At 56.4% G+C, this 12,338-nt stretch overlaps 1 protein-coding gene across 7 annotated transcripts in view; it reads left to right on the top strand.

Moving 5' to 3' along the window:
- Positions 1-12,338, top strand: part of NUMA1 (nuclear mitotic apparatus protein 1) — a 65,662-nt gene that overhangs the window by 51,617 nt on the left and 1,707 nt on the right. For 5 of the 7 annotated variants that reach the window (XM_087433378.1, XM_087433379.1, XM_087433380.1 and 2 more), the window contains 11 exons: positions 123-245; positions 401-3,790; positions 4,246-4,287; positions 5,801-5,869; positions 7,314-7,424; positions 7,515-7,733; positions 7,854-8,011; positions 9,320-9,566; positions 10,495-10,723; positions 11,659-11,795; positions 12,123-12,299. In XM_087433378.1, the coding sequence (XP_087289504.1) occupies positions 123-245; positions 401-3,790; positions 4,246-4,287; positions 5,801-5,869; positions 7,314-7,424; positions 7,515-7,733; positions 7,854-8,011; positions 9,320-9,566; positions 10,495-10,723; positions 11,659-11,795; positions 12,123-12,299 (4,902 nt within the window). The remainder of the gene's footprint in view (positions 1-122; positions 246-400; positions 3,791-4,245; positions 4,288-5,800; positions 5,870-7,313; positions 7,425-7,514; positions 7,734-7,853; positions 8,012-9,319; positions 9,567-10,494; positions 10,724-11,658; positions 11,796-12,122; positions 12,300-12,338) is intronic. The other 2 variants (XM_087433383.1, XM_087433381.1) reach the window with 2 other exon arrangements.

Below are 12,338 nucleotides of genomic sequence, written 5' to 3'. Positions count from 1 at the left end.
CAAAAGGAGATCTTGGTAATAAGATGATAGGGTCCTATATTTTGTTGATGTTCACATGGGCTCATGTGGTAATCCAGTGCCTGTTCCACCTCTGTTCACACGGGGCTCTTGTTTACTCCCAGAAATGCCTTGAAGAGAAGAATGAAATCCTTCAGGGAAAGCTTTCACAGCTGGAAGAACATTTGGCCCGGCTGCGGGAGAACCCACCCGGGGAGAAGGGCGAGGTGCTGGGTGATGTCTTGCAGGTAGGAATGCACAGGAGCAGCGGTGAGACCCATGTGCTGGGGTTGGTATGGACCCGTGTTCAGCATGTTCAGGTCCCTGGCAATCTTCAGTTCCCAGAAGGGCTGTGGTGACTGAGGAGTCATGCTGATCCCCACTTGTCTCTTTGTCTCACCAGCTGGAAACTCTGAAGCAGGAAGCAGCCACTCTTGCTGCAGACAACACCCAGCTCCAAGCCAGGGTAGAGGTGCTGGAGACCGAGCGGGGCCAGCGGGAAGCCAAGCTGCTTGCCGAGCGGGGCCACTTTGAAGAAGAAAAGCAGCACCTAGCTGGCCTGATTGCCGAGCTACAGGGCTCCCTGTCCAACCTCAGCCAGGCCAAGGAAGAACTGGAGCAGGCCTCCCAGGCTCGGGGGGCTCAGTTGTCTGCCCAGGTGGCCACATTGACCTCTGAGCTCACCACCCTCAATTCCACGCTCCAGCAGCAGGATCAAGAACTGGCCGACCTGAAGCAGCAGGCCAAAAAGGAGCAGGCCCAGCTAGCACAGACCCTCCAGCAGCAAGAACAGGCCTCCCAGGACCTTCGCCACCAGGTGGAACAGCTGAGCAGCAGCCTAAAGCAGAAGGAGAAGCAATTGGAGGAAGCCAGCAAGGAGTGGGAGGCAACCAGGCGCGACTATGGCCAGCAACTGGCCACTACTGCTGAGGAGCGGGAGGCCTTCCTAAGGGAGAGGGATTCAGCTCTCCAGCAGCTGGAGGCATTGGAAAAAGAGAAGGCTACCAAGCTAGAGGTCCTGCAGCAGCAACTTCAGGCTGCCAGTGAAGCCCGGGACAGTGCCCAGACCTCAGTGACACAGGCCCAGCGGGAGAAAGCAGAGCTGAGCCAGAAGGTTGAGGAACTCCATGCCCATGTTGAGGCCGCCCGCCAGGAGCAGTGTGAAACCCAGGCCCAGGTGGCAGAGCTAAAGGCCCAGCTGAGGTCTGAGCAGCAAAAAGCAACCGAGAGAGAAAGGGTAGCCCAGGAGAAGGGCCAGCTCCAGGAGCAGGTCCGGGCCCTTGAGGAGTCCTTGAAGGTCACCAAGGGCAGCCTTGAAGAGGAGAAGCATAGGGCTGCAGAAACCCTGAAAGAGCAGCAACGTTGTATCTCCAAGCTGGAGGCAGAGATCCAGAGCCTGGTGGAGCAGCATAAGCAGGAACGGAAGGAGCTGGAAGAAGAGAAGGCTGGGCGCAAGGGGCTGGAGGCCCGATTACAGCAGCTTGGGGAGGCCCATCGGGCTGAGATGGAAGCCCTGCGGCGGGAGCTGGCAGAGGCCATGGCCTCCCAGCGCGAGGCTGAGAATGAGTGTGAGCAGCTTGCCAAGGAGGTGGCCACCTGGCGTGAGCGGTATGAGGATAGCCAGCAAGAGGAGGCACAGTATGGTGCCATGTTCCAGGAACAGCTGATGACCCTGAAGGAGGAATGTGAGAAGGCCCGCCAAGAGCTGCAGGAGGCAAAGGATAAGGTGGCAGGGATAGAGGCCCACAGCGAGCTCCAGATAGGCCGGCAGCAGAGTGAGCTAGCTCAGCTCCATGCCAGCCTAGCCAGAGCCCTTCAGCAGGTCCAGGAGAAGGAGGTCAGGGCCCAGAAGCTTGCAGATGACCTCTCCGCTCTGCAGGAGAAGATGGCTGCTACCAGCAAGGAGGTGGCCCGCCTGGAGGCCTTAGTGCGCAAGGCAGGTGAGCAGCAGGAAACAGCCTCCCGTGAGCTACTCAAGGAGCCCCCGAGGGCAGGAGACAGAGAGTCCAAGTGGCTGGAAGAGCAGCAGGGACGCCCATTCTGCAGCACGCAGGCCGCACTGCAGGCCATGGAGCGTGAGGCAGAGCAAATGGGCAGTGAGCTGGAGCGGCTGCGGGCTGCGCTGATGGAGAGCCAGGGACAGCAGCAGGAGGAGCGAGGGCAGCAGGAGAGGGAGGTGGCACGGCTGACCCAGGAGCGGGGCCGGGCCCAAGCTGATCTTGCCCTGGAGAAGGCCGCCAAGGCAGAGCTTGAGATGCGGCTACAGAATGCCCTCAATGAGCAGCGTGTGGAATTTGCTAGCCTGCAAGAGGCACTAGCCCGTGCCCTGATGGAAAAGGAAGGGAGAGACCAGGAGTTGGCCAAGCTTCGTGGGCAGGAGGCAGCCCAGAGAACAGAGCTGGGGGAGCTTCAGCAAACCGTGGAGCAACTGAAGAAACAGCTGGCCAAGAAAGAGGAGGAGTGCCAGCAGTCTCTAGGGACGACCAGTGGAGAAGACGCTTCTGGGTCAAGAGTGCAGTCTGAGGCTACTGGAAAGACCGAGCGAAAAGGCCCTGAGCTGGAAGCTCTGCGGGCAGAGGTGAGCAAGCTGGAGCAGCAGTGCCAGGAGCATCAGGAGAAGGCCTACAGTCTGGAGCGCAGCCTAGAGTCTGAGCGCGCCGAGCAGGCCAGTGCTTTGGAGACTTTGCGGGGCCAGTTAGAGGAGAAGGCCCAGGAGCTGGGGCACCTTCAGGACACCTTAGCTTCATCCCAAAGGGAGCTGGCCACCCTCCGCACCAAGGCCCAAGACCATAGCAAGGCTGAGGATGAGTGGAAGGCCCAGGTGGCCCGCAGCCAGCAGGAGGCTGAGCGAAAAAACAGCCTCATCAGTAGCTTGGAGGAGGAGGTGTCCATCCTGAACCGCCAGGTCCTAGAGAAGGAGGGTGAGAGCAAGGAGTTGAAGCGGCTGGTTATAGCTGAGTCAGAGAAGAGCCAGAAGCTGGAAGAGAGGCTGCGCCTGCTCCAGGCAGAGACAGCCAGCAACAGCGCCAGAGCTGCGGAACGCAGTTCCGCTCTGCGGGAGGAGGTCCAGACCCTCCGGGAAGAGGCCGAGAAACAGCGGGTGGCTTCAGAGAGCCTGCGGCAGGAGCTGGCCTCGCAGGCAGAGCGAGCGGAGGAGCTGGGCCACGAATTAAAGGCATGGCAGGAGAAGTTCTTCCAGAAGGAGCAGGCCCTCTCTGCCCTGCAGCTCGAGCACACCAGCACACAGGCCCTGGTGAGCGAGTTGCTGCCTGCTAAGCACCTGTGCCAGCAGCTGCAGGCCGAGCAGACAGCTGCTGAGAAACGCCATCGTGAGGAGCTGGAGCAAAGCAAGCAGGCAGCTGGTGGGCTGAGGGCAGAGCTGATGCGGGCCCAGCGGGAGCTGGGGGAGCTGGTGCCCCTGCGGCAGAAGGTAGCAGAGCAAGAGCGAGCAGCCCAGCAGCTGCGGGCAGAGAAGGCCAGCTACGCGGAGCAGCTGAGCATGCTGAAGAAGGCTCATGGTCTGCTGGCAGAGGAGAACCGGGGGCTGGGTGAGAGGGCCAGCCTCGGCCGGCAGTTTCTGGAAGTGGAGCTGGACCAGGCCCGGGAGAAGTATGGCCAAGAGCTGGCAGCTGTGCGTGCTGATGCTGAGACCCGTCTGGCTGAGATGCAGCGGGAAGCACAGAGCACCGCCCGGGAGCTGGAGGTGGTGACTGCCAAGTACGAGGGTGCCAAGGTGAAGGTCCTGGAGGAGAGGCAGCGGTTCCAGGAGGAGAGACAGAAACTAACTGCCCAGGTGAGGTGCCTGGCTCAACCACGCCCCCAAAGATCAGACCTGAGAGAGAGGGCACGTTGTTTCTTCTGTATTCCAGGGCCTCCGGCTCCCACATTATTGCACTGTCTTGTCTCCTCTCACTCACTGGGTGGCAGACGAGGAGAGGTGGCTGGTAGAGTTCAAGTCTGTTGCCCCCTATTATCCTAAAGAAAATAACAATAGCCTCTCCTTCCCTCAAGGCTTTGTCCCTGGAGAGACAAGCTGTGAAGGCCATCAGCCCCTTCTGGAGGCACACCTGTAGTGCAGGCCCTAAGCCACTGGGGACTAGAATGAGCCAAACTGGCATTATTTTGATTACTGGAAGTCTAGTTCCTTGGGGGAAAGTATCAGAGCTTCAGCGAGGTCGGCCTGGCAGCAGGGCCAGTGCCTCCTTGGCCCTCATCTCACTGTCTCCATTGCTCCTCCCCCATGCACAGGTGGAGCAGCTAGAGGTATTTCAGAGAGAGCAAACTAAGCAGGTAATGCCTGGGGTCCTTGATAAATGCTGGCTGCTTAAGCGGTGACCAGTCTCGGTGCATGACCCCAGCTGCAGCTTGCCTCCGCCAGCTCCCGTTGTGAACTGTTTGTGAAGGGGGCAGGGTCAAGTCATGGAATCCAGGCCCAGGCTGCCCAGGAGTGCGGTGTGCTGGGCCCTCTCTCAGGCCTCATCCCACCCATCCCAGGTCGGCCTCTCCATCCTTCTGCACTTGCTCACATCTGCCTGTTAGGGACAAGGGGTAGGGTATGCTTTATCTTCCCCATATCTGAACCAGTGACAGACAATCCTTAGGATTCCCAAACCTCCAAGTCCTTTTCCAAGTTTGGGTATTTAACTGAGAGGAACAGCAGAATGACTGTAGGCCTTGTTTAACACAGCTTCCTTCTTTCCCACAGAAGCCATAAAGGTGATGTGCAAGGTAGCCCTCACAGGTTAGGGAGGGTTGTGAGCTTAGGACGTCTGACCGTCACCCTCTGTGGCTTTAACCCCAAGCATGGTATCAAGATGTCTGGGAGCAGGGAGGCTAAGGTTGAGGGGAGCAGGAGGGGCCTCCACCAGAGGAGGTGGCATGGTCTGGCTGCCTCGCTCTCACAAGGATCTCTGCTGCTCTAGATGTCAAGGCTATTGAGCTGGTATTTAGTGGGAGCACCCTTGCTCCACCATCCCTCCTACCCTGTCAGTCACCTCAGGCCTGCTGAGGAATCGGGCCTTCCTCTCCTCCCATCACCAAGGAGCCTGAGATGCTGGGGACAATCAAAATGAATAGCAAACAGTTAGCAATGGAGCCCTTGCCTCTCGCCTTTGCTGATCATGCTTGAGCTCCTGGAATGCCTGGAGGAGCCAGGAGTGCTGTGGCTGTTCTCCCTCCTGTCCCCTCCCTCCCTTTGCTCTTCTTTGTGGGAGTAGAGTGGGCTCGGAGTACCTTTGCTGCCCCTGCTGTTGTCTTCCAGCCATCTCATTCCCCATGCTAACCACAGCAGCCACACTGCTAGCGCCAGCCCTCATGGCCTGTGGATATTGGGAAGAGGTCTGAGCATCTGTGATCTTTTGCTTTGGCAGTTTCTGGGAGGAGGAGGGATGGGTGTTCATTGAGTATGTCTGCTTGAGTTACAGACTAGGTCCCCTGTTCCTCTCCCCAACCTGGAAAGGTTGGGGCTGGGAATGGCGGCAGCAGTAGGGTGGTGGTGAGGTGTCAACTCCCCAGAGTGGATTCTGCTGAATCTGGCAGCTGCAGGGATTGGGCAGGCCTCTGTTTCTGCAGACTGGGGGTGGAGGCGAGCATGGACAGGTGGCTCTGGCAGCACCTGTGTGTTGGGTCACCTCACTCTGGTCCTGCCAACCAGCCTAGGCAGCAGCAGGCTGTTCCCTAATTGGAGGCCCGAGTTTCTTCTAGGAACACTGGTGACTGGTCTGGGGAAACCCCATAATTTATCTGGACATCCAGGGGAAGGCCTCCTGAGTCTTCTCTTCTCCTCTTCCTTCCCCTGCCCCAGGTGGAAGAACTGAGTAAGACGTTAGCTGACCATGACCAAGCCAGCAAGGCGCAGCAGCAGAAACTGAAGGTGGGATGGCTTGGGGATGGGCCTGACCTCTGCCTGCCTCAGAGTGAGGATGGGGATGGGAAGGTGCTCTCTAAGCCCTTGGGCTGTGATGGGTGTGGGGGCAGACAAGGGGCACCCTGGGGGCTTAAGAGACCTGCCTGTGGCTCAGGAGTCCCTGCATGTACGTGCCTTCTGGGAGCTCTTGAGGGAAGACTGGAGTGGCTCACATCCCTCAGACCTTTGCTGTCCACTACAGTAGCCACTAGCTACGGTGGTTATTTAAATTTAAATAAAAACTTCAGTTCCTTAGTCGCACTAGCCACATTTCCCCTGCTCAATAGCTGTGTGTGGCTAGTGGCTACCATATTGGACAGGGCAGATACAGAATATTTCCATCATTGCAGATAGTTTTATTGGATAGTGCTGGTCTAGACAGTCTGGCCTCAAGGAGGGAGAATGGCAATGATATTTAATATTAAAATGCAACTTAATATTCTTAATGCTTTCAACAGTGTCACCTTGGATTTAATATTTGCTTTTTTGCAGTTCTAGGCTTCACAGCTTTTAGTTAGGGGCAACGGAATTGGGTGACAGTGGCCCTGGAGCTTGCTAAAGCCCTGGTGGGTCACAGGAGTTAGTGGGAGTGCAGAGCTTCGTTTCCCCAGCTCACTTCCATGTGCTCCATACCATGTCATGATTTTGTGATAAACAGATAGTTATTCCGCTCCTTTTGGGGGCCTTCCCGGTGCTAGGAGATGTAGGAGAGGTAAGGCCAGATGGTCCTGTCCAGTGTCTACTATAAACTAAGCACTTGCTGGCATTGCAGGTGGACAGAGAATCTGACACAGGCCCTGCTTCCAAGGAGTCTGTGGTCTGGATAGGCAGCAGTGCCAGCATCATAAATGAACCCACACAGGCTTTGGAGTCAGGTGGACCAAGGTTCAAATTTTACTCTGCTATTTAGTCACTATGACCCTAGTCAGTTTGCTTAAATCTCTGAGCTCAGTTTCTTCATCTCTGAGAGGGAGATAAAGTTACTTCCCAAAGTGGTTTTGAGGAGAAATGAGTTCACATGTCCTCAGAGATCTCAAATGCCAAGTGCCTAGCTCCATGCTCTACACTGGGTTCCTGAGGATCAGTTCCCTTCCTCCAGGGGAGAATGACTGTGTATCGTGGAGAGAGAATGAGACAGTTTGTGCCCAGTCTCAAAGAAGGCAAAGATGGGGCTGTCAGAACTCTGTCAGAAACAGCATTAGCTGCTCCGGGAAAGCTCCTGCAGAATGTGGACCTTCAAGGGTGTATGGTGTTTGAGTAGGCTGGAGCTGGGAGGGGAGTAAAAGGATTTCTTGTGTGTTCTGAGAGAATATGCAGGAATCTGAAAACACCCATGGAGCCCAAGAGGCTAGGGCAAGTCAGTGGAGCAGCCAGACCAGCCGCCTTGATCAGCCTTTCTCATGCTTTCCAGGCCCAGGGAGGTGAGAGCCAGCAAGAGGCCCAACGCCTCCAGGCCCAGCTGAATGAGCTGCAGGCTCAGTTGAGCCAGAAGGAGCAGGCAGCTGAGCACTACAAGCTGCAGGTGAGGAGTCTAGTGCTGGTCCACTCTGCCCTCCCTCCTGCCCTCCTGCTCCTGTCCCACCCTCCCCACCCACCCCGTCTGTGCACACAGATGGAGAAAGCCAAGACCCATTATGATGCCAAGAAGCAGCAGAACCAAGAGCTTCAGGAGCAGCTGCGGGGCCTGGAGCAGCTGCAGAAGGAAAACAAGGAGCTGCGGGCTGAAGCCGAACGGTTGAGCCGTGAGCTGCAGCAAGCCGGGCTGAAGACCAAGGAGGCTGAACAGACCTGCCGCCACCTTACTGCCCAGGTGCGCAGCCTGGAAGCACAGGTAAGTATCAGGCTGGACAGACTCCCTCACCCCTGTCATATTGGACTCCCGTGCCCTCCTCTCCTAGGCCACCCCTGCCTTGGGCTTCTCTTCACTCTCCCCGGCCCCTCTCCTTCTCAGGTTGCCCATGCTGACCAGCAGCTTCGAGACCTAGGCAAGTTCCAGCTGTCGACTGACGCCTTAAAGAGCCGGGAGCCCCAGGCTAAGCCTCAGCTGGACTTGAGTATTGACAGCCTGGATCTGAGCTGCGAGGAGGGGACCCCACTCACTATCACCAGGTCAGGAGTCACCCAGCCTCCTTCAGTCTGTTGTCCATCGAGTCCCTACTGTTTATCAGGCTGTACCCTGGGCACTGGGGCTATGAGATAAACAAGATGTGGTCCCTTTGCCCTCTGGAAGCTTATTCTTAGAGAAGAATAAAGAAAAAGTATTACAGGTGTTATGCCAGATGTTTGTATAGGGCACAGTGGGAGTAAACAGAAACAAGTGGTCAGAAAAGCTGTCACGGAGGCTGTCATTCCTGCTCTGAGTCTTGAAAGAAGCCATAGGAGTATGCCTAGTGGACAGAGAAGAGCGGTGAGAGCAAAGCCTGAGAAAGAGCCTGGCTGGGCTGGAAAGTGAGGTTGGGAGGGCTTGGGCCCTGATCCGAGGGCCAGCTGGACTCGCCATTGAAAGAGGCTGGCATTTAGACCTGATCCTAAAGGCAGTGAGAGACCTTGGAAGGGTTTGAAATTGAGGAGTATGTGGTCAGATTTGCATCTTAGAAGGCTTATCCTGAGAGCCAGTGTAGAAGCTGAGACTGGAAACATATTTATTGTTTTTATTAAACAAACACTTATTCTTGTCAGATAGTGTTATGAACATTTGAAAAATATTATTTATCTTCAACAGCCCTATAATTATCTCCTTTAACATGAGACTGGGGCATAGAAGGGTGGTCACTTGCCCGAGGTCCCACAGTGGCAGAGCTGGGCTTGAACTCGGGCAGTATGGCTCAGGTCCTTGCTTGTCACCACTCTGGTGCTCTCAGATGCTGTTGTAAGTCTTCGTGAGAGGTGATGAGGCAGACCAGGGAAGGATGTGAGAGTAGAGTGGGTGCAGTTAGGAGAGCCGTTAGGAGACTTGCCATTTGGGGTTGGCAGGAGAGGGAAGAACTAGGGTTGTGTCCATGTTCCTAGCTGGGGGTCTGGTGGTGGCTGCTCCCACTCACTGAAATAGGAGGTACAGGAAGAACAGACTAGATGGGCTTAGTCTGGGACATGTTCATTGTGGAGTAGCTGTGTGGGGCAGTGGATATATGGGTCTGGAGAGCAGGGTCTGGGCTAAGGCAGAGGTCTGGAGTTGCCAGTATTGACAGTTCATAAGAGCCATGGGAGTGGATGGGCTTACCAGGGATGGAGAGTAGATTGAAGGGAGGGCCCAGGTCAAGGGCTCTCCCGGGTATCTCTAAAAAAATGAAAGAAAGAAAGGGGTGCTTGACCTGCTCTGCTGGTAATAAATGTAGGAACGGGTCACTTGGAGCAAAGGGGTGGACAAACTGCCTTCTAGCCCCAAGAATGGCGCCTCAGCAGGTTTCTTTTCTACAGCAAGCTGCCTCGTACCCAGCCAGATGGCACCAGCATCCCTGGAGAGCCAGCCTCACCCATCTCCCAGCGCCTGCCCCCCAAGGTAGAATCCCTGGAGAGTCTCTACTTCACCCCCATCCCTGCTCGGGGTCAGGGCCCCCTGGAGAGCAGCCTGGACTCCCTGGGGGATGTCTTCCTGGACTCAGGCCGGAAGACCCGTTCCGCTCGTCGGCGCACCACGCAAATCATCAACATCACCATGACCAAGGTCAGGCTGCTGGGAGTAGGGCTGTAGGACAGTATTGCTCACTTCCTCTCAGGGGCATCGTTCCATCAGATCCTCAGAACAGCTTTGAGAGGCAGGCAGGGCTGACCAGTTCATATCTTTCAGATGGGAAAGCTGAGATCCTGAGAAGGGCATGACTTGCTTAGGCCTCTTTTGTAGAAAGGGGCAGGGCTAGAATTGGCTGCCTAACTGCTGACTCTAGGGCTGGCATCCTCTCCCTGTGTAGCACTGACCCAGTGCAGGATGAAGGGAGAGAATATGGAGAAGTTGCAGCCCAGCCTGTGCCTCCCAGCACATCCCTTGGGTTGCTGAGATGAGTTGTGGTCGCCCCAGTGGGCTGCCTGCCAGGTTGGGGGCTCTGGTCCTTGTTTCCATATCACAAGGAAGTTGGGGAGGAGAGAGATGCCTTTGGTGCAGCAGGGGCACCTCTGTGTACAGGGTGCCCTCTACTGCTAAGAAGTTGGAGGAGTTCTAAAAGATGGTCAGGGCCCTGGCAAGCTTGGGCTGAGGGACAGCGGGGGCTGTGGGATGAGCGGGACTGGCTCAGGAGACATGGGTTCCAGCCCTGGCTCTGCTACTTCTAGCTGTGTGTCCTTTGGGCCAGTCACTTCATTTCTTCACACCTCACTTCTAAAATGGTCTGATACATTTTGCCTTCTTTCCCTCAAAGCATTGTTTGTTAGTAGACTCAATGGAAAAATGGATAGAAAAGAGTCTTGAGAGCCTCAGCACCTTGTGCAGGATTCTGGCAACAAGGCCCATTTCTTGCAGACGTGCAGCTAAGGACCCCTGCAAAGCCGTGTGGGAACACATGCAGATGTGTCATGGGATCTGAGGCGCTTTAAGGAGAGGAACAGGAGGCTGCTTTATAGCCCCCACACCACTGCAACAGATTCTTCCTCTCTTCTAGAAGCTAGATGTCGAGGATCCAGACAGTGCCAACTCATCCTTCTATAGCACGCAGTCTGCCCCTGCTTCCCAGGCTGGCCCACGAGCCACCTCCTCTACCCAGTCTCTAGCCCGCCTGGGCTCTCCTGACGATGGCAACTCAGCTCTGCTCAGCCTGCCTGGCTACCGGCCCACCACTCGCAGTTCTGCTCGTCGCTCCCAGGCCGGGGTGTCCAGTGGGGCCCCTCCAGGTAAGGGGACTGTGGGGACTTACCACACCCAAAGATTAGACTGGAAGCAGATCCTGGCAAAGGGAAGGGACAAGCTTTTAAAAACCCAAGGCTGGGGCCGGCCCCGTGGCTTAGCGGTTAAGTGCGCGTGCTCTGCTACTGGCGGCCCAGGTTCGGATTCCAGACGCGCACCGACGCACCGCTTCTCCTGCCATGCTGAGGCTGCGTCCCACATACAGCAACTAGAAGGATGTGCAGCTATGACGTACAACTATCTACAGGGGCTTTGGGGAAAAAAAAGGAGGAGGATTGGCAATGGATGTTAGCTCAGAACTGATCTTCCTCACAAACAAATAAATAAATAAAATACCCAAGGCTGACTTCCTGGCTCCCTTCCAGCACCTCGCCCACCCCTCCTCAGGATAGGCCCATGCCTATCCATCGAGGGGCTGTGCTGGGCAATCAGGCTGACGTTCATCTCAGCCACGGTGAACCAAAAATGCTCACACCAGGAGTCTGGGATTCCCAGCACAACAGTGATGTTCAGCTGCTGTCAGGAATCCTCCTTGCCCCTTCTCAGGTGGTGAGGGGATGCCACAAGGGCCAGGCTGGCCAGTGTTCTCTCCTCAGATTCTTCTGGGAGGCTCTTGCCCTCACGGTCCCCCTGGCTATCAATTCCTGGCCCTCAATTAGTTTCTTTTGGTGCCACAGCCTGTGCATATGGTCTCTTTTGACCTCCTCAAGGAGAGAGCAGTGAGCCAGCCCCCATGGTAGAAATGGAGTGTGAGCTCTGCTCCTGTCTCTGCAGCACTGAGCAGAGCAGGATTCTGGGGTACTGGGCTTGAAGCCCACACAAGGCTGGCGAGATGCCAGGGCCAGTGGGCGACCTGCTGCCTCTACCTTCACTGCTCCTGGCCTTCCAGCCCCACTTGCTCCAACTTCCCTGCCCTCCACAGGAAGGAATAGCTTCTACATGGGCACTTGCCAGGATGAGCCCGAGCAGCTGGACGACTGGAACCGCATTGCAGAGTTGCAGCAGCGCAATCGAGTCTGCCCTCCGCACCTGAAGACCTGCTATCCCCTGGAGTCCAGGGTGAGCTCTGGGGTCATCTGCACAGGACCTGCCCATCCCGGCTCACCTTCCTCCCTTGGCATTCCACCCCAGTGCTGCCTGCTGAGGAGGGTGACCTTGAAGTCACTGTGGGTGAGCAGGAGCTCGGAGAGGTCTGCTTAGGACTTCTCTTCTATGGCCATGGTACAGGGTACAGGTACAGAAGACGACAGGAAGTGAGGCCTTTTGTGATAGGAAGGCCTCAGCTGCTCCATATTGCCAAGCCAGTGAAGAGTTCTGGGGCATTCCTGCTTCTGCTCCATTTCCAAACAGCCTGGGTCCACTGACCACTTCTTCCACCCCATGCAGCCTTCCCTGAGCTTGGCTACCATCACAGACGAGGAGATGAAAACTGGTGACCCCCGGGAGACCCTGCGCCGAGCCAGCATGCAGCCAACCCAGATAGCTGAGGGTGCTGGCATCATCACCCGGCAGCAGCGCAAACGGGTCTCCACAGAGCCCCACCAGGGCCCTGGCACCCCTGAGGTAGGGAACATTGGCTCCTGTGTTTTGTTCTATCGAGCA

This window comes from Ceratotherium simum, chromosome 7, assembly GCF_057802395.1.
Source record: "Ceratotherium simum simum isolate JZ-2026a chromosome 7, ASM5780239v1, whole genome shotgun sequence".
Lineage (NCBI taxonomy): Eukaryota > Metazoa > Chordata > Mammalia > Perissodactyla > Rhinocerotidae > Ceratotherium > Ceratotherium simum.
Note: the sequence above shows the minus strand (reverse complement) of the source record. Positions and strands in the feature narration are given on the sequence as shown.